General features: G+C 40.7%; 2 protein-coding genes across 5 annotated transcripts in view; one reads left to right on the forward strand and one right to left on the reverse strand.

Annotated features, from left to right (window-relative positions):
• The first annotated feature begins 8147 nt into the window (after positions 1–8147).
• On the forward strand, positions 8148–11471 carry LOC131219392 (transcription termination factor MTERF15, mitochondrial). The gene has a single exon (XM_058214502.1). It carries the CDS (start codon positions 8174–8176, stop codon positions 9542–9544), a length of 1371 nt encoding a protein of 456 aa, XP_058070485.1. The 5' UTR covers positions 8148–8173; the 3' UTR covers positions 9545–11471.
• Positions 11472–15196: 3725 nt separating this feature from the next.
• LOC131219393 (ABC transporter B family member 25) overlaps positions 15197–26307 on the reverse strand; it is a 34175-nt gene continuing 23064 nt past the window's right edge. For 3 of the 4 annotated variants that reach the window (XM_058214503.1, XM_058214504.1, XM_058214505.1), the window contains 5 exons: positions 22231–22296; positions 22038–22145; positions 17845–17952; positions 17568–17765; positions 15197–15987 (listed from right to left, as the gene is read on the reverse strand). In XM_058214503.1, the coding sequence (XP_058070486.1) occupies positions 15784–15987; positions 17568–17765; positions 17845–17952; positions 22038–22145; positions 22231–22296 (684 nt within the window). In that variant the 3' untranslated portion in view covers positions 15197–15783. Of the gene's footprint in view, positions 15988–17567; positions 17766–17839; positions 17953–22037; positions 22146–22230; positions 22297–26307 lie in introns of all 4 variants that reach the window. The other variant, XR_009158162.1, reaches the window with a different exon arrangement.

Raw genomic sequence — 26307 nt, forward strand, 5'->3', positions numbered from 1 at the left:
GTTTGGATTGTGCCAACGCATGCTTCCCGAAGTGGAAATGTTCCCCCACGCCATTCCGCGGTGCAGATGAATGCCTGCCCATTTCGGGCACTGAAAGGAGCACTAAGAAGCGTCCTCAATGAACGGTTGAGATTTAAAATGGGCTGTTGCCTTGGATCGCCAACATGGCAACAGTACAACTTTCTCTTTTTGGAGGAACGCCAACATACTCTTCTATTTTGGCTCCTGCCCGAGCACATGCATGCCTGCATGGGTCCGATCAGCCATCATGGGTTTAGTCATCCGGTGTCACGTCCCAATCTCGAAAACCGGGCTCACAAAATTCTCGCACGATTCTTTCGAAATGGGCGTCGTCCGTTCAACTCGCTACGGGCGGAAAGTTTTGGGAGAAAATCTCTTTTTTTTTATAAAAAAAACGTGGGTCAACGTGGGTTTGACCACTCTGATGGTCCGGTGCACTTCGTGCATGCCGTTCGTGGTGCACTTGCAACTTAGTGTGGCCCCCACACAATAGAACTATGCAATGCACGCTGTTCATTCTCTTAGGGGACCTCATTCGAGGCGTCGGGCCGATGATCAGAATGATCCGACGCTCGGGTGGCCCATAAGCTATGATTGAAGTGTTTACTTACGGATTTCTACTGATCTGAGGGTCAAATCTTTCTGGGTTCAGGTATCAACGGCTTGAAAGATCCTGGAATCATGGGTGTGTCCGTGCCCAACCACCTTGCTTGTTGAGAGTACTTAGAACTATGTTTTCCGTGAGCCACTACTATATGTGTACACCTAGACACCTGGCCATTTGTTCACTCGTTTGTAGGGTCCACCTTTGTTGACGTGGACTATCTGTCCAGTCCTAGAAATGTCTATTCTTTGAGCGTTTTACCGTTGGGTCCCATAATTCAATGGCTACAATGGGGAGGTTGGTCGTCAGGGTTAGCGGACATTTTGTTTAGACCTTAAGAGTTCTGGTGACTTGTACAGGCATTGATGAGTGGTTTCGATAATCGGTCGAAGGTTGTTCTCACCATTTTGGTTTAGGTTAGAATCATTTATTAATCAGGTTCGTAATTATACTAAATAAGGTTTCAACGGTAACACCCGTGTACCAGAGGTGCGGGGTGTTATACCAAACCCTCACTTAACTCAAGCCATCTCACCCAAGCCAAAGCATACCCAAACATGCACCCACAATCAATCCATTTTTCGAGCTACTTTTAGGTCATAATCGAGCCAATTTTAAGCCATTTTCGAGCCAAATATACAAAACGGGCTTCATACCGCTCTCAAGGCCTAAAAAAAGGCCCCTCGGCCAAATTGTGGAGCAACCGTACTCGAGCGGTCAAATTGCGGGAGCAACTGTACCCGAGTTGTAATCCGATTATCGCCTGCTCTAGGCGGTAGTCTGATTACCGCCCCACCTCGACAGATGTACCCCTCTAAGCTACAGCTATTGCTCCCTCCCTAAAGTCAACTCTTCCACCAATTTGACCCCAATACTTATCTTATTTACCATCCTACCAAACCCAAGGACTTATAAGAGAATGTCACGTGGCATTACCCTCTCCTTAACCAATCACAAGCCGCCACCTCATCATTTACCTTTCACAAACCCTCAAATTACACAAAAGTCATCCCAAGGGGCTATGAATACCCCCCTCTCATCATTTCACACCACCAACTACCAACTAACAAAGATAAGGAGAATGAGGGAGAGAGAGAGAGAGAGAAAGTGAGTGAGAGTGAGAGGGAGTCCTTGAGTTCTCAAAATCCCATCTTTTCCAACCCCCCTCTAGTCTCATCCAACCATCTCTTAGTCTCTTAACCACACTTAGGTCAATCATTTCAACCATGATGCACCTAAACATCTAAGTCATTTCAAGTGCAAGCCAAAGATCATGCAATTATTACTGACATTCATATTTTATCAATCGCATTATTATTTCCCTTCTCAACCTCCCTGCTTCTCTGGGTTGCCATTGAATGTATGCTCTGTGACTTGCCAAAACTCTAGATCTTGTCATATCAGAAACTCATGGTAGTCTAGTCCTCTTACATATCATTCTAGCATCATCATATCTCTTCTTAAATCTCATTTCTAGACATTCTCTAGATGTATGCTCTATGACTTGCCGAAATTTTGGACCCTGCCACATCAAAAATCTGAGTTTGCCTAATCTCATTTTAATAGTTTACATCTTATCATTTTATCCCCTAAGATTAGCTTACCACACGAAGTAAAGACCGTACACCTATACGGGCAGAGAGGGTGCCTAACACCTTACCTCTTTATAACTGAGGTCCCTTACTCGGAATCCCAGGTCGCAGATCAGGAGTCAATTTAAAGTAAGAGAGTCTTCAGATTCTCTAGCTTACGTATTCTATAAGTTCTAGACGACTACGGGATTTCGAGTTAAGTAACGACTCCAAATCTATTGCATCATCAATCCAAATTAGCCTAATCACCCCCCATCATAAAACAATAAATCAGCATAGGCGTCGATTTCCCAGCGTTCACACCATCAGCTCTTTTTTTCCACTTAAATGTGTTGTGCACTATGAAAATTGGCTAACTTGGTATCATTGTTACGCCACTCGATAACTTCTTAAACGATTTTGGCCGTAAGGGTATCTTATGTCCGATGTTATGGTGTATCGACCGAATCTGTCATTAGTCATGACCGTATTTCGGTCGTTTACCCTTTATCGATCGTGAGGTTGCTAAGGTGAGTAACTGACTCTATCATGTGAGCGAGATTTGTGACACACATCCCATAACAATTAACAATTGAATTTACCCATTTTAAATTACTCATGATTTTTCGAATTCTGATTAAATTCCGCAGTTAGAGTGCCCTGAAAAAAAGATACTTCATTTATTTTTATTAAGATTTCACTGCCGCATGACATTATCTGTGTCGCTAGATCGTATACAGTCAAATCAAGTATAAACAATATCTACTCAAATACTTCATAATTATATAAGTTCCATCTAATGGTTGGATCGACTTGGTTTTTGTAGGCTTTTTCATTTTTTTATTGTAGGAGTAGCATGGTGGAAGGTTAAATGGTCATACATACACCATCTTTGGGCCTTGCGCACACTGACTAGTTGGAAGCACAACTAATTAGTTTGGGAGCATTTCTCTACTTTTAAATATTAATAGCATGCATGCGAATCATAATGAGCTTAGCCCAACTATATATATATATATAATTCACAAGGTGTGCATTAATGGGATATGGCATTGTCCATATCTCATATTGGACTTGGCCATCAAATGTAAATGTGAGTTCAAATGTTGTTTTGGTGCAAGTCAAATGTGATCCAAAGAAGTTAGATACATGTTGGATAATTGAGTAATTGGATATCAAATGATATCTAATTAAGATTTTTTAAATTTAAGGTAAATACTTAATACAAGTTATTTGTGCAATTTAATTAAACATGAGGTCATGTGTGTTAGTGAGGCCTGTATTTGGTTAACGTGTGTGATTAGGATAGTGTGGGCATGCCAGAGTCGTACTCGACTCAAGCTTAATTGAACATTGGTGCCCCCTGCGCTGAGATGGACTATTTAAGATTGAATTCGAATATCTCAGCCGCCCTCCCAACCACTGCTTGAAATAATGATCATGCGATTTGTAAAAGGGTAAGGGTTAGTCCTTACGAATGGATTCTTTTTACCTTGTGTCTTAAGGACTTGTTCTTTCACCAGTAATTGCAACCTATGTATTTCTCAATGGAATAAAAATAGACATATTCAAAATAAAAAATGTTAAAAATAATGCCGATTTTATTTATGTGTAATTGATATTATATACAATTGATACAAAAACAAATAAACTAAAGAAGAGATGCAAAATGAGAGATAAATACATGAACCGCCCATGTGGACAAACAATATATGTGAATGGTTGGCAGGATATGAGAAGGATTTGATCTTATAAGTAAAGACTCGGTTGATGGGGATTTGACGACGGAAGGTCGTGAATATTTATATTATTCCTATATATGCATATTGCAGTGATGATGATAGATAGTAGCAATCTAAGTTAATTTAAACCTCAAATGTTCTACAGTGCGGCGGGACAGAAGAAGAGGGATTAAAAACTAAGCTAAGATAAAAAAGTGGCATTGCATTGTATGGATTGATTATGTTTGGTGCAGGCATGGAGCTCTTCATAGCATTCTCCTTTTATAGTTTTGGGAGGTGGCGAAATCCTATCCAAGTTTCCTTGTTGATCAAGGATTCTTCACAATCACTGATCATCCCAATCCGGCCCAAGAGATCTTGGGATATCAAAAATATTTTTTAAATCTCTTGCCAGTGTTGCTTCCAATCCCATCCAATCTGCCCGGCCAGTCTCACTGGATCTGGATCAAGACCCAATCCACTAGTTCTCATCTGCTCTGATGTTAATCCTATTCTCGAATATTCGTAATCACTGCGAGAGAACTAAACGTCTTTGGAAAGATCTCCTATTTTAGAAGGATTATGATAGATTGCCTTATCGAGCATATTTAGACTTAGATTTGTAATAGAATCCCTATCTCGTCTGTCTTTTATGTTCTTATCGAGCACACTGCCTTACAAAAAAGGTGATGCTAAGCGTTCTGAGTCTACCAAAATACATTCTTTGCATTCCCATGTTTACAAAAATGATATATATATATATATATATATATATATATATATATTTCAAATAGTGCCCGTAGCATACACTACATAGTGTAGCATGGTCATAGCGCTATTAACATTAAGCTATATAGCATAAATCAACAAAAACAAATGTTTATTGGCTTTAACAAAATACAAACTCAATTAACAACAACAACATTCACCGTATTAACCTTGTCATCCATACCGATGTCAACTTCAATCAGAACAGAATTGCTTTTAATATTATTACTTTGTTAAAATATGAACATGCTATAAGTAAATAGTGATATGTAAATATCTGTATTGATCTGCTTACAAGTTGAGTAATCGCCAAACAAGTATCTGACTTTTTTCTATCATCATTATGAGCCATTGAGTTGGGCCCATTTGGCCATCAAATCCAAGAAAAAGCCCAGAACAACAATAGTTCCTCCTCATAAATGTGTTTTGATGCCAGTGGATCATCCTTGTGATTTGCCTATCTAGCAGCCCATAAATGCTAGGAATAGATATGGATGCAAATTTCATGTGATTCCTTTACAGGGAGTTCCTGTAACTTGAAGTTCTGTGGGGCCCATCAATCTGTAAATTGGTTCTGCTAGGTGGCGAGCTAAAAAAATTGCATATTCAAAACTTAAGTGGGCCACACCAAAGGAATCAGTGGAGATAGAAGCGTCCACCATTGAAGCCTTCTAAGAGCCGATCATGATGTTTATACATATTCTAACTAATTCATAAAATGATTTTCACTTAGATGAAAGGAAATCACAGAAAATAACACGATCCAAAACTTATTTAGGACGAAAAAAAAATAATCCACTGTTTCCCGTCGTGCGGCCCACCTGAGTTTTGAATTTGCCTGAATTTTGTACTCACCTCCTAAGATGAGCTTAGGCAACGGTTGGTAGGCGTGGATATAAAACAGACATCACCTTGGGCTCCAGGCGTTTTGGGTTAGGACGGTTTGGCTAGTGACCCTAGCTCGCTAGGTCAAAGCTCTGTGGGCTCCACCATGATATATATATATATATATATATATATATATATGTGTGTGTGTGTGTGTGTGTGTGTTTTATCCACTTTATCCATCCACTTGGTCAGCTCGTTTTAAGACAACGGGGCCAAAAAAATGAGGCGGGGCACTAGACCACAGTGCAGGAAACAGCGGAGATTGAATGTTTACTGTTGAAAAGTTTCTGGGAGCTACAAAAGTTATGGATCAAACTGATATTTGTATTTTCCCTTCATCTAGGTCCGTGTGGTGCTGAAAGTTCAGCAGGTTGGGTCGGGTTGGTACTCAACCCAACCCAACCTCGGGTTGGGAATTCTCAACCCAAGCCTAACCCAAGCAGGCTTGGTTGGGTTAGTCGATGCTAATATTTTCATTATTACATTAGTCTATTACATTTTCAATACAAGTATTATTTTTTCTACTTGTAATTTTATTAATTACCGATGTAGTTATTTATTATAAAGAACTTCATTTTTTCCAAACAAATAAGCTAAAATATAGGACAATAACTCCTTTAAAAGTTGTGTTGTGTAGTGCACAACCTATCTGGGAGAGAGAAATCTGGCATATTGTCTCCTTTGCTTTGAGTCATCGAAAATGATATGGCCTAATGAAACCTAATGGCACGAAAATTCTCGTGCCTTCAACACACGATCCACATTTAATTATAATTTATCACTTATATATGATCAGGTTGGGGTTGGGGTTAGGGTTGGGTTGGGTTGGGTTGGGTTGGGTTGGGTCGGGTCGGGCAACCCAAGACCTCAACCCGAGCCCGACACAAATTTTACCGGGTCAATGTTTGTACAACCTAAGACCAAGATTGAACCTAGTACATCCTACTCAAGCCCAACCCAATGTCGGGTCGGTCACGGGTCTATTGGGTTGAACCCGCAAAACTTTCAGCCCTAGGTCCATGTGACCTTATCAACGGGTCGGAGGGAAAATAAACAATATTATTATAGTGAGACCCAGAACATTTTAATAGTGGACGTTCAATCAACACTATCTTCTTGTAGTGTAGTCCACTTGAAATTTGGATCTGCCTTATTTTTAAGTTCATTGAGTAGACAGCATGTATAAAACACATACATGGTGGTGGGGCCCACAGTTTTGACACTGGCTGGCTGCTGCTGGGTTGGCAGGAAATTCGCCTATGTTGAGTTGCCCTAAATCAGGAATTGGACGTACCAATTTAACTTTCTATGTCACAATGCAGAAACAACATGGGCCCACATAAAGGCCTTGCCTCTTGAGGCACTGGATATATTCCCATGAGAGCAATGGCTTACGATGATTGAAGCATGGCCCCGGTTTCAAACTAAAAGCCAGAACGGTAGGGTACGATCATTCGCCCCGAGCATCGTATAACGAGCCACGCTAGTTACCTATTTGGGTTACTTTCAAAAACCGAGAATCATATGTAGGTGGAACTTTCATAAGATCCACACCGTAAATCACTTGCGATCCCTCCTTTTAGCTATTGAAACAAAAACTCATAATTACTGAAAACTTAAGTCGGCCACAATATAAGAAAAGGTGGGATGAAATGTGCACCGTTAATTTTTAGTAGGAGCTACTATGGTGTTTATAAGCCATCCAATCCACTCACCGGATGTGCCTCATCAGGATGAAATAACCATCTAAAATTTCTAGTATTCTAAAACTTAAGTTGTCCATGCCACGTGATTTTAGAGGTTTTAAGTATAGTTTTTTGGATAGTCCATCTGATCGTTGAATCATCCTGATTTTTTGGGATCAACGTCTTAAAAGAGGTGGTGAACGTGATGGACGGCGTGGATTTTGTTCACAGCAAGTCTCTTCTATCAAGTTACTGAAAGTAACCCCGGTTGGTACGTAGAACTAGTACCCCAGTGTTAGTGCTGTACGATACGTCTTTTTCATTTCATGAGAGGAACCGGATTTCCTGTGACCCGTACCTGTGCTCGGCGATGTTTGGGATCCACAGAAATTTCTGTGACAAATCCTCTCCGTTCATCTGTTTTGAAAGAATACAATAGAATCTGTTTCTAAAAATCAGTAACATAAAAAACTCATATGGGCCACACCAATGAAAGTGAGACAGAAACGTCCACCGTTGAAACCCTTCTGAAGCTGACCATGATGTTTATATGCCATCCAAACCGTCCATAGGGTTATTACCACTCAGATAAACTGTAGTAACAAATATCATCCTGATAAAAAAACTTCTGTCATCCCCAGGCGTTAAATCCACACTCTTTAATGTGGTGTGGCCCACATGAGTTTTCGATCTGTTGTATTCTTAGAATCCCGTACTATTATGATTTTTTAAAACAGATGGACAGAGTGGATTTGTCACGGAAATCTCTGTGGACCCCACAGAGCCACGGGCACAGGAATATATCTTTGCCCGGGGTAATAGGTTACGAGAATGCTCTTGAGCTTTAATGACAAAAATACCCTCCAGGTCCAACTTAAAAAAAAAAAAACTCCCAAAACCTCAAAAACCCTAGCAATGGCGATTAGGGTTCTTCTCACTAGATCTCCCATTCTCTCCAAGTTCCCCAATATCCAAACAAACCCAATTCAAAAAATCCAATCTTTTACAAAAACTCCAAATCTCCCGCCAAAAATTCCCTCCAGATTTCAAGAAAATCCTCAAATTAAGCACCTGATACCTGTCTCCAATCTCCTGCGAAGGTACGGACTCCCTTCATCTCGCCTTCACGAATTCCTTCAAAAGAATCGATTTTTATTGAAATCCAATCCGTCGGATATTGAAAAGTCTCTGGGCATTCTCCTATCTTTCAAATTATCGCAGAAATCTCTCGTTTCTATCCTGATTTCTTGCCCTAGGGTTTTAGAATTAGGGTTTCTGAGAAAATGGGAGATGGGTTTTTCAGAATTAGGATTTCAGAATGCTACTCCGTCTCTAATTCAGAATGTTCTAGAACAATTTGGACGATTCCAGATCGATCCGGATGAGTTTTTCCAGAATTTACGGGTTCTGAAGGATGCTGGTCTTAGTGATGAGACTTTAATCAAGGTTCTAACGGAATGCCCGCGATTAGTTATGGTAAAAGGATGTGATCTTGACCATTGGATCGAGTTTTTCAAGGGAATTGGGGTCAGATGCTATGAATTCGATAGGATCTGCTATTTGTTTCCAGGGGTTTTAGGTTTGCGCATTGAAAATCAGTTGAGATCGTTGTTCGAAGAGTTCGATGAATTGGGTTTTGGTTGGATTGAGGTTCGGAAGGCAGTCATCCGGGACCCACGAGTTCTTAGTATGGAAGTCGGGGAGCTCTCTTACTACATTCAATTTCTTCGAAATTTGAAATGTAGGCTACCCATTAAGGAGAAAATTACACATAATGGCATTTTTCAAGCAGGCATGGAAGTGAAATCCAGAGTCGATTGCTTGTGCAGACATGGTTTGATCCGCAGGGAAGCTTTCAAGGTGTTGCAGAGAGAGCCGAGAACGATCATATATGAATTGGAGGATGTAGAGAAGAAGATTGATTTCTTGTTATATAGTATGAGATTTGGGATTGATTGTCTCCTCGAAGTTCCGGAGTATTTAGGTGTGAATTTTGAGAAACAGATAGTTCCTCGGTACAATGTTATTGAGTATCTGAGATCGATAGGCGGGCTTGGTTTCGACGTGGGTTTGAAGGGTATGATAAGGCCCAGTCGGCTTAAGTTTTACAACCTTTACGTGAAGCCTTATCCAGAGTGTGAGAATATTTTCGGGAGATTTCCTAGAGATGTTGAAGTGAGAACGAGACAACCGGTTGGGTTGTGGAAGCTGTTTAAGCCACAAAAATTCCCTGATTCAAAAGAGGACTTGAAGAACATGAAGTCATTCATGGAAGCATTGGTTTAGTGCAGTTGGTTTGACAGACTAGAACATCCAATCTTTGCCCATTCATTCTCAATACAATGTTTTTTTAAAAGCATCTGAGATCGATAGGTGGGTTTGTTTTCTATGTGGGGTTGAAGGGACTGATAAGACCGAGTCAGCTTAAGTTTTACAATCGTTTTGTGAAGCTTATCTGAGTGTGAGAAGAGTTTTGGGAGATTTCCGAGAGACGTTTAAGTGAGAACAAGACATCCAGTTGGGTTGTGGAAGCTGTTCACATGACAAAAATTCCCTGATGTGAATGAGGACTCGAAGAACATGAAGTCATTCATGGAAGCTTTGGTTTAGTGGAGCTGGTTTTGCAGATTAGACCATCCTTGCTTGCACCCGTTAAATCTTTGGCCTTGCATCCTCCATACATTGTTATTGACTATCTGAGATCAATTGGCAGACTCGGTTTTTTACGAGGGGTTGAAGGGTCTGATATAGCCGAGTCATCTTAAGTTCTAAAACCTTTTCCTTAAGCCTTACCTGCAATGTGAGAAGATTTTCAGGAGATTTTTGAGAGATGTCAAGAAGTAGACACTACTTGGATTGTGGAAGCTGTTTAAGCCTAAAAAAGTCCCTGATTCGAAAGAGGATTGGAAGAACATGAGGTCATTCATGGAAGCTTTGGTTTCATAGAGTGGGTTTTGCAAACTAGAGCATTCTTTGTTGCTCCCATTAAATCTTGGACAATGCATCTTGAAATGAAAGGTTCAGATGAGATGGTGGCTTAACCATGCTACTGGCAAGGGTCCGAACTGCAGAGGAACTTTATGATTTTCATTTGGAAGGATATACATAGCATCCTTGAAGCCTTGGGGTTTCAGTTTGTACAAGCGGGGTCCATGTCTAGTGATCTAGATTGTTGATCTGATGGGCCAGAGCATGGGCGGATCATGACCCGAGAATCTCCTAGGTTGGAAAATCCTCGCCATCCAAGCTTAAGCCATTTCTGCATTTCACAACTGTCTATTTCCAGCTTGAGGTTTGGTGTGCAAGGCTGTAAGTTTATCATCACACCGTAGATTCCTGAGATTAATATGTTGAGAGCTGGGGAGGAAAAAATGTCATTTGATGGGCTACCCTCGGTTTCCATGGCTTGCTTTTTGGAATGCATTCTACGTCATCTGCTTGTCTCTTGAGAGGCTCAATTCTTCTGGATTTGAAGCTAGAAATGATCATGCAGCATGTGAAGGGATGCTTGGGGGAAGGTATTTTGAGTTTCCAAGTACAAGTTCACTCACCGCACATTCACCCGTCTCCATATAAACCATTACACAGTACAGATGCCAACTTGGCAAGTTTCTGGGGCATCTGAGCTATGGCATAAGGTGGTCCCCATTGTGAAAATGATCATTTGCAAAAATATGATGGTCCTCATTAGGTGGGTTACATGTGTATGCTGAATGTGGACAGTTTGCAAGCGTTTTTTTTTTCCTTCTTCTTTCTTTCTTTCCTTCTTTGTTTTTTTCTTTTAAATTTCCTTTCTTTTGAAAAGTGGTGGCCCATCCTATGCATTGCTCGTATATCCCACTCGCTTGCTAGGGTAGCATGCATTCTGCGTAAAGGTGCATATGGTGCTAGCAAATCTCTTTCAAGTTTACGTGGTAAAAAATGAGTAAGAATCACCCATGGTTTAAGTATCACCTGAGTCATATTGGTTTTGGTACGATAATGGAATGAGTCACTAGACTAGGCTGATGAGACTAAAACAGGACTGAAACCAATGGTTGGGGCAAGTTTTGGTCCCCAGGTGGCGCTCCAAACCGCTATTTACACCCCTTGTTCAACATCTATAGCTCTTTTCTAGGCATTGTATCTTCATTGTAAATTTGCACCACTTGTAGAGAATGGTGTTTCCCCCATTGTGAACATTTTCTGGCATAAATCTACTATTGATTCTTAATTTTGAATGGTAATCAAAATTTCACTAGAAAAGAGAAATCACTATCAGAAAAGCTCATGGCAATGAGCTTTGGAGAAAAGATGATGATGATGGATCATTGAATCCAATACAAAGAGAGCCCCACCTTCCAATTTTTTTCCATTTGATCTTGGCTACTCCTTGTGAAAGGTTTTAGGGTCTGTTTGGATACTCCCTCGGGGGAATTTGACGCCTAAACATCGTTTTGAGCCAAACCCCATTTGTTGTGCATTTTTATGCAATTCCACAATCCAATACCCTACATGAAAAAGCCCACTTGCTGAGAACCAATAGCTTTGGTTTTTAGGAAAATCAACTGAGTCAATATGCACTTGCTTTTGCAGGGAAACCCTTTTGCGGAACTTGCGTCTCGATGGCCTTTAAACCCACTGCCAAGTTAACCACTCGACCAGTATAGCCTTTAGGAAGGGCTGAAATGGAACGTTCCTTCCAAATCCACGAATTGAAGCTCTTGGGGCACGCCATGGAGCTCCTCAAGAAATAGGGCAGGCAAAATATTCTGTTCGTTATTTGTTTCATGAATGAAAAGCAGAAAAACACCATCCCTTCCCGATGCCTTTTAAAAAATATCTAACTAGTTTATTATTCAGTTTCTAAGAGTAGCACGTACGTGATTCACAGGCACCTATTACAGGATTTAGCCAAGCAATATCATGCTGGGAGTTGAAACCAGACGGGTATGCTTGTCTGATCACCACATCTACATAGAGGAACATGAAACACATGATGCATACATGCCATTTATGGTTGCACGGTGCCAGTAGCACATGAGTCTAACATAGTTCTAAAACTCACTGACTCTGACTTGAAACTCAGCCGAGTCAGATTGAACAGGCAAGATTTCAAGCCCATTCGCTTGGAAACTCAGGACTGGAAGTGACTTGGAAAACTTGGTGAGTTGAATCGACATGGACCCCCCAACCTATATGAAGGAAAGTAGTACTCCTAACGGGCAAGTCATGTTCTGTTTTGCTGTTATATTTCTGTTTTATAATATACTTATATTAGATGTAACTATTTTAAATATTTATTGCCTCTACTAATATTTTTAATTTTTTATAATTAAATATCAAGTAGAGTTAGGTTGGGTCTTTGAGTTGACTTGGCCCTGCTGAACATTGAGTCAAGATTTTGGGTTTTTAAACTATGGGATCAAACACTTAATCCAGTATTACAGTACAAGTATATTAGAGACTATTAGGTATAGAAGGATGCTGCTTCAAATTACAAAGAAAATGCCAGTTTTTGATTAAGGGAGTCAAGAGAAATTGCCTAGAACAGGGGTGTTCCTAACCAACACTCAAATCAGTTTCCTCTATATAGACAGTTAAGAGGAAAATTTTAAGAGCTAGGATCTTCTAATCTTGAAGAATTTATGTTCCTCCGCACAACCTGAGGTAGGGTTGTATTGAATTCGATTACAAATCAGGGATGAGCAGACTAATGTTACAAATGACAGTACAATACCAAAACCCAGTTACACTCTTTGGTACATATTGCATAGGCATCGTATAGACCACATTTAAATCAAAATGTACTCTGGTCTACAACGCCCCGCCTTGTGAAGGGCAATCAAAATGGTTGTGCTAAAAAGCACCATGCAGAGAGGCTATAGATGAAGAAATGACGATGATCGGACCATCTTAATAATCTGATTGTTGAGCTTAAATGCCAAAAAAAAAAAACAGGTTGAGCAAAAACAGTCATTATTAACATTTAAACCATGCTCAGATGGCTAGGAATATCTAATCACAATGATGTTAAGCCATGGTTTGCCAATGTCGTGGCCCACCAGAGCAACGCTTCCATTGGCCAGCTGTGGTAGAGAGATCCCAGAGAGATTGAGGTTCCATTCATTTTCAAGCCTTTTCAATATAGTGGTTAACTAATAAAAAGTTTGGGTTTTCGTCGACATGGTTGGACTCACACTCGTGAGTGAGCTTCCTATTGACTCTATTTGAAATTGCACTGAGTTGATTCAGTCGAGTTTTTGGAACCATGTTGTATGCTATTGACCCTACACTATCAGCGCCGGAAATTTTAGGGTGAACTTTCACCAGTGGAATGCCCAGCTGCTAATTGTGCTTGTTTTCGAGCTCAATTGCCGTTGGGAGCCGGTTAGATGGATTTTCTCCTTTCTGCACTCTCCGAACAAAGTGGTGTTTACAAACTATGGGGAGCACCATTTTACAAGGAGGGAGTCGTCATATACGTCCCTTTGAACTTTGTTGATGCAACTGAGGAAGTCTTCTTGTGTTAAAACATCCGTTACCAAAGATGTCGATGGGACAATCCTTATGCTGAAATTGCTGGTCCACTCTTATTTGATATGAAGCAATTTTTTGTTAATAGGAAAAAAGGCAGAATGCAAACATCTCCATCACAAGATGATGGTGGCTGTTAATTTGGTGGGCCGGACATGGTCGGGCCCCATCGCAGAAAGAACAGAAGCAAATATCCATGTTCATCTGGCAAAACACCAATCGGATGGTTTTCCAATCAGTCTAGTTTCCAGCCACATTGGGGCTGAACAGTTCTGATCACCATATATGCATGTTGCTGCGGACAACACAATTTCTAGGAAGCATCCATGGTGAAAGCAGTTCTTAAACAGCTATATGCTTCAACACAAGTTCTTGTTAAAAAACTACTAAAACCGTCAATCTAAGCATGCCCATGTAACAATGCTCCAAACTGACCATGTTCTTTAAAGTCAAAGAAAGCATAATTCAAAAACCTGAAATCAAAAACCAAAATCTCAATTCCATTCGGATATCCAGCTGACTTGGATCGACTCAAAGACTCAACCGAGTTGTAGTCACTGGACTCAAGTTGATATTTAATGGTCATATAACATTTGTTAAATGGCTTAGAATAAGTTATGATGCAGTGGTATCGAGGTTTGCCTGTGCCATTGACCACTAGACTTGAATCTCTCTGAGTCTTATATACCTGTCTATAAAGAAAAAGGTTGCCCAAGTTTTCTTTGTGATCTGGTTGAGTCCCCAGCAGCTAACACTTCTGAGTGAATTTCACTCTGACTCGACTCAAAATGTCATTGAGTCGACTCAGCTAAGTTCCTAGTCAAGTCACCAAGCTTTAGAACTTTGGAAGAGAGTATAGGTTCCAAAGAAAAATGAATGCAATCAGCTAGAGGATGGCTGACTTTCCCTTTTAACTCACCTCTCAATATCTTGCAACTCAGCCAACATTCGAGTCAAGTCACCAAGTTTTGGAACAGCTTCAAAAGAAAACAGGGAACTCAACCAAAACTCGAGTAATCCACCTATTGAAACCATATAACTAATGGGTGAGTTTTACCTTTGACTCAGCGTGAACTTTGATTCAACACAACTGAGTTTTCAAAATATGGAAAAAAGTGAAGCTCCAAAAGAAACCAGAAATACAAGCAACCAGAGGAAATTGCTGAAATTTCCAATTAAAAGAATACAATTTCTAGGCAAATTTCCCTTTGAATCGGCTCGAAATCTCATCAGTCAACTTAGTCAAGTTTTGAGTTGACCTTAACAGAGTTTTATAACTGTCGAAGAAAGGGCAGCTTTGGAAGTAACCGATCAAAACAATACAACTTATAGGCATGTTTCCCGTTGATTATCCTTGAAAGTCAGCGACTGCGTTCGAGCCAAGTGAAGTTACAGAACTATGGAAGAAACTATAGATTCAAAAGAGGGGCCAAGTAGAGGAAAATTTCAATCAAAACCATACAACTTATGGGCACATCTCCCTTCGACTCGGCTGGAATCCCATCAGTCATCTCGGCCCACTTTCCAGTCAAGTCAACAAGTTCTACAACAAGGAAGAAAGTACAGTTTCCAACATCCACAAAAATTTTTAAAAAAAAATTAGAGGAAATCGTCCATCCCAAACATAGAACTTACAGAGTGTCCCTTTGATTTGGCTCACAATCCCATAGCCAACTCGACTGAGTTTCAAGTCAAGCCAATGAGTTTTAGAACTGTGGAAGAAAGTACAGGCAAAAGAAAACATGAATGCAGCCAACTGGAGCTCACTGATCAAAATCGTACAACAATGGGCCATTATTTTAGCTTGCGCCATGGAATCAGAAAGTAAGAACCTTTTCTTTCTTTCTTTTCCTTTTTTTTTTCCAATCAGAAACTAAAAACTTTAGATGATATTCCAACATACATTTGGCACCAATCACATCAAGTAATCGGAATTCATTAGCAATGTGGAGTCTGCTAATTATAGTGCTGCTAAACTTCACTCTTGAAGCTGTTTGGACCCCTCCTACTTAACTTTCAGTCTTTGGCCCCTGTAATTGCCTCCTTACCAGTGCTGTATAGATGCCATTCTTGTCGAGGAGCTCATCATGGCTCCCACTCTCGGCTATTTGACCATCGGATATGACAGCAACTGTGTCTGCACTTTTAACAGTCGAAAGCCTGTGTGCTATCACAAGAACGGTCCTGCCCTTCATCAGCGAATCCATGGCATCCTACAACATGAAATGAATTGTTTATCTGAAATTTGAATGAGAGGGAGGATATAAAACTCTCATACTCTGGCAGAATATGGTCCTACAAGTTCATGGCTGCCATACAAGTGGCTTTCATGTCCTAATCAGAACCATTCAAATAATAGGACCCGATGTAGACAGATCAAAATGCAAAAAACACATTGAAGGATCACTATAATTCTATAACCATCAGGTTGGTGGCAAATATATGGATGGTTATCATCAAAACTAGTCAAGTCTCTAAATTCAGTAAACGTGTATCCAATTACTAAGATGTGATGATCCAAACAATCTGATTTGAGGATAATCCCCATCTAAAATTGGTCCCATGATTTGGACCATGGATTGTGATATACATGTATGGTTGCATGTATCCAAATCAACCCACTCAGCAGGAGTTTTAAAAAAAATGCCTCGAGAAAAACCCAGATAATCAGGTACGTTATTTCTTTGTAATTTATATAAATGAGCACTTTCAAAGTTTGGTGTTTTGTTTAGATAAAAAAGAAATCTACCAAGATCTACTAAAATCTAGTGGTACTAGTGAAATTCCTACAAGGTAGGAGTAGGTTCACCTTGGTAGCATTTAGCATGCTACTGTCTCAATTTTGGACTGGTGCACATTGGAAAGGATCTTGATTCTGGACCACCCAATCTACGGGGAGCCTCTTTGATAAGCCACAGCCCAGGAATCACAATGATTGCAAGCTAACGACCATCCAATCCTTCACCCATATTTGGTTGGTCCTATACAAAGGTAGAAACACGACAATTGCTATTTTTGAGCATTGGCCCATCCATGAGGTGGTATGGACACTCTGGATTGCTCGATATAGTGCTATATACGGGTGATACTAAGTGAATGGTACTGAATAGAAATTGGATCCTGTCTCTTCCTAAAAATCTGCCTGGAAACCCACATTCTTAAAAAAAAAAACTCAACTATTCAGGAACTCCAAAAGCTACTGATGATTCAAGTTTACTCACACCCAGACCCTCGATATGATTGCTAAGAAACAAATTACAATTTTGGTTATTTCCGCTCCATTAGATTAGTAATTGCAATTCATTCGAAACTGCATCCAAACTCACAGTGAGAGAAAATGCTGCTGAGTTGAACATACAAAACAGGACCTCTTAAAAAAGTAACTACCTAATATGAAGTCCTAGTAATTTTCATCCTATTAAAAATTTCAAGAGATTTCAGCTAGTTTTGGGGAATCAGCCAAACCTATTGCTTGTTGCAGGTTACAGAGAACCGCCAATCCTCTACACAAGAACCTGGAAAGGATCCGGCCATCCGACCTGATAGTACTGGTCCAAAACTAGTATGAACAGGCAGTTTTTAGAAAGAGTATACTACATTATGACTTTCAAAAATTTTCTATACTACACTATTTATGAGTGGTCGTGACATCATGGTTCAAACCAGCAGTCGAATTGGTTTGGACCGAATCTGTTGGCTCCACCATTTCGACCTCCAGTTGGGTTTTTTAAATGGTGGCATTTTCTTACTCTCTCAGTTCTACATAATTTAAGATCATTTGTCAAAATCTCACCTGAACCAGGTATTCGCTCTCGGCGTCAAGAGCGCTTGTGGCTTCATCCAATAGGAGAACCCTCGGGTTCATCAATAAGGCTCTTGCAATCGCAATCCTCTGTTTCTGGCCTCCCGACAGCCTTACCCCACGTTCTCCGACATGGGTTTTGTATTTGTCTGAGAATTTTGATACGAATTCATGCGCATTGGCCATTTTCTGCGGTAGTAGCGGAAATTAGAAATACGAAGATGTACACAGAAGAGATGATTACATTGCAAAGGATGTCGAACCTTACAGCTGCATTTTCTATTTCAGCATAGCTGGCTTTGCCATCAAATCCATAAGCTATGTTTTCTTCTACTGAACAGTTGAAAAGAATAGGTTCTTGGCTTACTATGCTGATCTGCAGATTCACACAAGAAAAAAAATGGTGATTCATGAGACAACAATCAGTTGAAATTCATGATGCTGAATGCTGATCTAATATGACATGCTGATTAAAGTACAACCAATCTAAATTCATCTTAAATGTTACTGTTCATCAGATGGACCCCACTGTTAGTGTCTCCTGGCCCACTTATTCACATATGCACATTCAATGTGCATGGCTGGCTATATTTTTCGTAACTGTCCATTTTCTGTTAAAGTGTGGTCCCACCTGATGAGATGCCCTGTATATTTCTGGGCCATGGCAAATTAATGGTTGGGGCCGCCTGATAAACAAAGTGGAGGTCGGACACCTGTGCAGTATTGGCACATGTGGAGCATCTTGGTTAGATGACTGACTGCAGATGCACATTCAAGCAAACTATCACTATGTCAGATTATGTCAGCAGCTGCATAGTAGTAGATGCACATTCAAGCAAACTATCACTATGTCAGATTATGTCAGCAGCTGCATAGTAGTAGTAACACATGAATTACTCATAACAAGATATTCTAGCAAGAGCTCTGGCCAAGAATCCGAATCACTTACATTTATAACATTGATACATACATGCAAGCTCTTGTGAATCTATGTATATGTCAACATGCGCATGTATTTGTCACATATATTTACATACATGGATATGTACATCCGAATCTGTCATGTTCTAATTGACACCAGGTTTTGCACTCAAAATGCCATTTTCTAGAATTCGAAGCCATGCAAGCTCTTATGAATGCACTCTATTCTAGGATTTCATTTGCTGGCTTCTTATGATCCTGAAGTTGGCTCACTTTCTGCGTCTTAGGTGAAATTTCAAGTCAGAATTTTGTTAATATTATAACATACCATTTTTATGCATACACCTCTCTTTTCACTTGAATAAATACAGGGTTCTTATCTGATGTTTGCCCACCTGCAGGATTCCATACATGTGGGGCCATAGGTTGATGATCCAAACCCTTTACTTGATAGTCCGCACCAAATGGATGATTACTTGAAAAGCTTACAGATTGGTAGATTAACCCTCCCAAAAATAGCTATAATGTGAAAAAGGTTCCAGAGAAATACAGTAACGGTTCATACAAGAAAAGGTTCAATATCAAAGGGTTAGGTATATCCAAACTGGTTGATTTTTGAGGAATCCCCTATCCAAAGTGAGTGAGAGCTATCAGATCAATGGCCTTGATCTCCAAACTAAGTTCCCAAATTCACATCGTGTGCAACAATAAACCGTACATTTGCTGATGAGCAAGAACCTAAAATTCCTCTTTTTTACTTTTCTAGTAGAATAGCTACTTTTCTAAAACCAAAGTAGAAAAAAGGCATTCAAATGTCAAAAACATGGCCTGTAAATAGAATTTCCAACCTTTGGTATCCATTGCTTGACCTATATATATAAGGTTCTATGTGGTCGAGCTCTTGGGAACTTCCCATGAGGTCAAGCTGTGTGGGCCCCACCGTGATGCACTTTGAACATCTACCCCACCAGTCAGATGCACCATTCCATGGTGAGCCTTGGGCTTAAAATTCAAGTCAATCCGTGACTTGTGTGGGCCACACCACATACAAAAGTTGAGAGGGGTTACCCTTCCATTAAAACATTCATAATCATTTGTTGGGCCCACCGAGATGTGGTTCACAAATCCAGCCCATCCATTATGTGTGTCCCACTTGGATGAGGGGTCAGACCTCAGACACATCCAAATTTAAGGTGGGCCCCACCAAGTGCTTTTATATGTTTTAGGCATGTCTTCACATGATTTTAGATGGTACGGCCCACTTGAGTTCCGTATACAGCTGATTTTTGGGATAACCCATAATTTAAAGGGGACCCATCAAATGCATGGTGTTGATGTTTGACAAGCATCACGGTGGGGCCCACACAGCTTGACCTCATGGGAAGTTCCCATGAGCTCGATTGCATTGGGCTCAAGTGGGGTTGCCTGTGGAACGCAGGGGCACACTCGGGGTGGGTGACCCATGTGATTTAGGGCCCACGAGGGAGGTCTCGTGTTCGAGACTCCTCACCAGGGGTGATTAATGAGCATTTCACACCGGGCTCAAGTGGGGTAGCCCGTGTGATTTGGGGCCCACGAAGGAGGTTCGGCCGAGGTCCTAAACCCATGAGATGTGGGGCCTGAGCTATAAAATAAAGGGATTAATTTGCCATACTTTGACAGTTCAAGCCTTTAAAGCAAGTGGTTAATTGTCCTGCATCAAATTGGTATCAGAGCGGGAGGTCTCGTGTTCGAGACTCCTCACCGAGGGTGATTAATGCAGGGGCATTTTCACACTGGGCTTGAGTGGGGTCGCCTGTGGGATGCAGGGGCACACTCGGGGTGGGTGACCCATGTGATTTGGGGCCCACGGGGGAGGTCTCGTGATCGAGACTCCTCACCAGGGGTGATTAATGCGCATTTCACACCGGGCTCAAGTGGGGTAGCCCGTGGGATGCGGGGACACACTCGGGATGGGCGGCCCATGTGATTTGGGGCCCACGAAGGAGGTTCGGCTGAGGTCCTAAACCCATGAGATGTGGGGCATGAGCTATGAGATAAAGGGATTAATTTGCCACACTCTAACAGTTCGAGCTTTTAGAGCAAGTGGTTAATTGTCCTGCATCAATATATATATGTGTGTGTGTGTGTGTGTGTGTGTGTGTGTGTGTGTGTGAGACAAGGTCTCAAGTCCAACCACCCAACCAATAACTTCCTACCTTTCATGTATGTGTGACATCCAACCCATCCAATATGTTGGCCTTATAATGAGGACACCTTGTAAAAAATAAAAAATATCTACTCATCGAGTGAACCACACTGCTTTTTTGCTATTTATTAATGGCTAGAAATTGTTTTATATGGTGTGGCTCACCTGATACTAGATAGGGATGGTTTTTGCATAAATGATCCTCAAGGTGGGACCAACCTATTGGAAGGATCCGCTGGTTGGACTGTACCTTGTGATCCAACCAGTTGGACTTGAAACATATATATATATATATATATATATATATATATATATATATATATATATATATATATATATATATTCAGCAGAGACTGAAATTTTACTATTACATGCTAGATGTATCCTAATTGGACTTTCCAGATGTGTGGTTGCAAGCGAAGTTCCATCCTGGATAGTTCATCTGGGGCAGACAACATGTTCCTAGTTTGCCAACCCGGTTTTTGCACAGCAACCAGAACAAATATGGAAAGCTTGTTTGCAACTGTCCACTTCTATTGAGGATAGCTTGTTCCAACAAAGAAGGTGTAAAAGTTGTGTTCCTGCAACAGTAGCTGCTGGAACATGGCATTCATAGTCCATACACGTGCCATCATCATCTCCAAACACCCCACATGTGCCACATTCTGTATGTTCTGCCATCATGTGTCACTGTGCACATGCGCCAGGTTCGATGCATGTGTCAACATTCATCTTCAAGCTCCCCACCCACCCTTTTTTTGGTTCCTTATTCCAGTTGTTTGACAACCATTGTCCACAACAGACTGTCCAAGTTGGACTTTCCAGGATAGAACTTTGATTGCTACAAAATAGGTCCTTACATACAGTTCCACAATTTTGCAGCCCACGATCATGCACCTGATCAGATAAGAGACCATTCGCGGGGGATGCCCAACAATTATTCCACATTGGAAAATTTTAACCCTTCGATCAGTGGCCCACAAATAGACAGTTTAGAAAATAATACAGCAGTAGTCCAATCAATTGAGAACATGCCAATGATTCAACTGCAAGATCTTCCGATCTTGGAAGTTTCTGGGGCATCCCCATACATGTTGGGGCCCATCAGAATAGTCAAGATTACTGAACTGTAGGCCATAAATGTATAAATCTGTGCAATTCAGCAAACTACACATCTGCCAAGGCTCAGTACCCTGCAATATCTCTATGTTTATACTTACAGAACAATATGCTTTGAATACTCTTAAACGCCATTGTATTATGTAGATAAGAATACATATATGCTTGCAATTTGCATGTGAGCATGCCATATGTTGTTCTGCTACAGAAACATAGAGCACCATGAAACGTACCTTCTTATGGAGATGTTGATGTGATATTTCCACTAGTGGGACCCCATTTAGTAAAATCTTTCCCTTGAGAGGGTCATAGAATCTCTCAATCAAGTTCGCTATTGTAGTCTGCGGGAGATAGTTTTAATTAGACAATGCAAATTAGATAAATAAATTGTAGCTGGATCGTGCACTAGCAAAGAACAAAGCTTACTTTTCCACCGCCACTGGGACCCACAAGAGCAACCTTCGATCCAGGTCTCAGTTTTAATGTTATTCCCTGCAGCACAGGAAATGACAATCAGTTCGAAGTCTCTACATAATGAGATCTGATACCCTTGATTCTAGCATCCAAACCATATTGTGCAAGTGCTCCCAGATGTGTGTCGATTCAAGGTAATGATCTCTTGATGTCGGCTAATTCCATGCACGTGTAAGTCCAAGTTGGCACAACTCTGGAACATCCAACCTGTCCATCAGGTGGGATGCACCATGCAGATGCCCTGGCCAAAAACTCAGGTCAGTCCAGTCATCAGGTGGGCCAGTGCATGAAACGAATTAGCAGCCAAAAGACCTGGCCAACTTAGTCTTAGCCATCCATTTGTTTCCTATATTCTGGCTCACCCAATGAGTGGATCAGCCTGATTCTTTGGCCAGAACATCTTTGTTGTGGTCCCACCTGATGCACAACTTGCATTTTCCACACATCTACCAGCTTTGAACTTGCAGTGGCTTGTAAAGGGGCTGGACCTCCATGCATACGGAATTAGCAAAACTATGATCTCCATTAAGGACTTCTCATGTTAACCTTTTCATTGATATTCCATCCCTCCCTCCCTCTGTGTATGTCTGCGACTCGAACAATGACATTGCTAACAATTTTCAATTAAAAAGGTTCCACCTAGTTAAACTTCTGATTTTGTCTTTTGGCATCCATATATTTTGTAAAGGTATCTTGTCTCGTGATAAAACAAACTGGGTAGAAGTAGGTGCTTCTTCAAGAAAACAAATCCATCTTCGATGTTTCAGTATTGCAAGTGACATTTGGGAATAGCTTAATTGCTTTGAAATGCCATATTATGACATTGATATTTTTGCCCCATGCTGATAAAATGTGATTTGTCATGACATGATTGCTAGCATGTGAATCGGCACCTTTGTGTAGGCCAGGGACTTGTTGACAGGTCAGCAACACAACAAAATCTGGATCCTAAATCAGCCAGGTACTTGTGTGTGGGATCCATGTTGGATACAGCACACTGTTCCTAAATTTGCATGCAAAGACTAATCTAAAAATAGAAAAATATATTTGAAGTTAAAAAAAAATAAAAACGAGCTGATCTAATGCCCATGGGAGTTCATGGCTCCACATCGTTTACTGCACACATGGAACACGTGGATGAAATCCAGATGTACATTTAGCAGGTTGGATATTGAAGAAGACACAAATTCGGATGATCCTATCTGCTTAATTGGTGCACGTATGGACACTAAAAGGCAATTTATCAACGTCTTACATTTAATGGGAAAAAAGCAAGATGGTTCAGATCATCTTGTAAGGCAAATTTTCGGATAGCGTCAAATCAATGGTCGATCGCAAGAGATGAATGCTCTAGATTGAATTGATTGGTGGTGTCACCATATTCAGGATTCCAAGAGAGACTGTACTGGTCTGGCTTTTTCAATTGTTCCTGATCAGTGGAATGAAATAAAGTACATCTTATCCACGTAAGCCACATGTATGGTACAGAATATAGAGGCAGGGTAACTCCCATGCTCAAGAGGTACTGGGTCAGTTACCAAAACCTAAAAATGTAAAAAACACTTTAGATGATAAATATTTTTTAAAACACTGTCAAAATATTGTAGACCACCAGACCTTCAAAATTTACAAATTCTATCACTTCAGCTCAAGCATTAACTTAAATGCTTTACATGCATACAAGAATCTAAATGAATAAAGGTGATGGGATTCTTTAATTAGATAGTAAAGAATCTACTGGTTACATTCAAGAACCATGCTACTCCAAACTCCGAAGCTATTTTGAGCCAGCTACATGAAGCCTTTTCCACTTTTCCACTCTATCAAGTCAAGGACCTACAGTTCATATCTGAAATCAAACCAATTTAAAATTTGTAATAAAGTGGATGTTCAAGTTCTAGGTTCTTTTCATTACTTATCCAAGACCCATGTTCTGTGTCCATAACATAGATTAGGATAGGACCTCACCATAACCATCACCATCATCATCATTATCCAAGCCTCATCCCCACTAATTGGGGTGGGCTGCATGAATCCTTTTCTGCCATTCCACTCTATGAAGTGCCATAACTTCAGTTAGACCATAAGTTGTCATGCCTTTTCTTACTACCTCCACCCACCTCCTTTCGGGCCTCCCCCCTGCCTTTTTAGCGCCTTCAACTTGTACCAACTCACTCCTCACCATGCAGTTCTTGGTCTCTGTTGCACATGACCAAAGCCACCTAAGTCTACTTTCCCTCGTCTTATTACTGATTGATGCTATTCCTGAGGGCCCTTGAATGCATCCATTTCTAATTATATCCTTGTCTTGACACTAACCCAACTCAACATCCTCATTTCGGCTATGCTCATCCTATGAATTGTTGTTCCTACCCAACATTAGGGCTGTCAACGGGCCAGCCCTGGGGTAGGTCTTGGCCCAGATTTTGAACTATTTCGGGCTGGGCCGTTGGGCTGACCTTATACAAAATTCTGATTTTTCAGGCCCGAGCCCGGCCCATTGACGCTCCTACACAACATTTTGTTCCATAAAGCATGGCTGGTCTCAAAGCTAGAGGTGTACACGAGTCGAGCTTGGCATAGCTCGACTTGGCTCGGTCACTAGCTAACCCCAGCTCGAACTCGGCTCGGTTTGGTCAGTAGCTCGGGTCATTTTGAGCCGAGTTCGAGCCAAGATCGAGCCAAGTTCGCCTGTGCAGTATTTTCACAAACACATGGACCGCACCTTCAAATTCTCACTGTATGTAAAACAACAGCAGCGGTTTTACAGGTATTTCATCAAACACCTTGTAGGCAATATCAAAATCAAGAAAAAATGGTATTTGTTTGATGAAACATACCTTCCTTGCCACCAGCCGACACTTCGTTGAGTCGTTTCATCAAACACTTGGTGAACAACATCAATATCAAAGTAACCGAGTCACCAAACTGGTTCGATCCAAGTTCAATTCAAGTTGGGTTCGATCCAAGTCGAGTTGAGCTCAGGCAAGCTCGAACTCGGTTTGAAATATTTTCGAGCTCAAAAAATTAGCTCGACTCGGCTCGAACTCAGTTTTGAACCGAGTTGAATCGAGCTTTTTCGAGTTGAGTCGAGCGAGCTAACCGAGCTAACTCGGTTCGTGTACAGCCCTATTCATAGCTATCCTATAAATTTTCCCTTTCAGTTTGAGTGGTACATGATGATCACATAAAACTCTAGAGGTGAATCTCCATTTCTTCCACCCCACTTGAATTCCATGGGTAACATCCTTCTCAATCTCTCCACTCATGAATTATCAACCCAAGATATCAAATATGGTCATTTTGGGAAACTTCTTGGTCAACAATCTTAACTAATTCCTCATTCCCACCCATCTTGTTGCTAAAATTGCACTCCATATACTGTCTGCAAACAATATTACACCAACACCATGCCTTGAGACTTTCACTACTTTTCTGAAATCCTCACATTTTTTTAATTGTACAAGGGCCTAAAAGCCTCCATTTTGTCCATTGCGTGGAGAACCTTCCATGCCATTTCCCCATAATATCAATAATTTTCAGTAACAAAGGTTCTATGTATCAACACAATTATCGAATCATTTTTCACTAAAAACAAAGACAGCAAAAATAATATAGCCTTCTCCAAGCCTTCTCCAAATACTGGTTTCTAGGCAACCAGTGGGAAAACAAATATTTTCACTCTCCTAATCAAGAAGGTCTAAACCAAGACAGCAGCATATTTGTTAAAGACGTGCCTCTAGATTGAAATGTGGATGGCCACTCGATATTTCCAAGATCCCAAAGAGTTGGAAACTTCCTTTCACTTTCTTTTTCATTAAGGCATACTTTGATTTCATAAATGATAGTTTAGTTCAAACAATAGCGTCACCACCAATTTCAAATGCATGTCAAAAGGCCTAATACTCGCAACAGTAAGATTTTTGCTAAGCCTGCACGAACCTCTTAGCACATGCGGAAAACATTGGATCTGTGCATTAGGTGAGATCTAGTGCATAAATAATCTGGCCTGAAATCCAGGCTGGTCAA

This window comes from Magnolia sinica, chromosome 11 (assembly GCF_029962835.1).
Source record: "Magnolia sinica isolate HGM2019 chromosome 11, MsV1, whole genome shotgun sequence".
NCBI classification, from domain to species: Eukaryota; Viridiplantae; Streptophyta; class Magnoliopsida; order Magnoliales; family Magnoliaceae; genus Magnolia; species Magnolia sinica.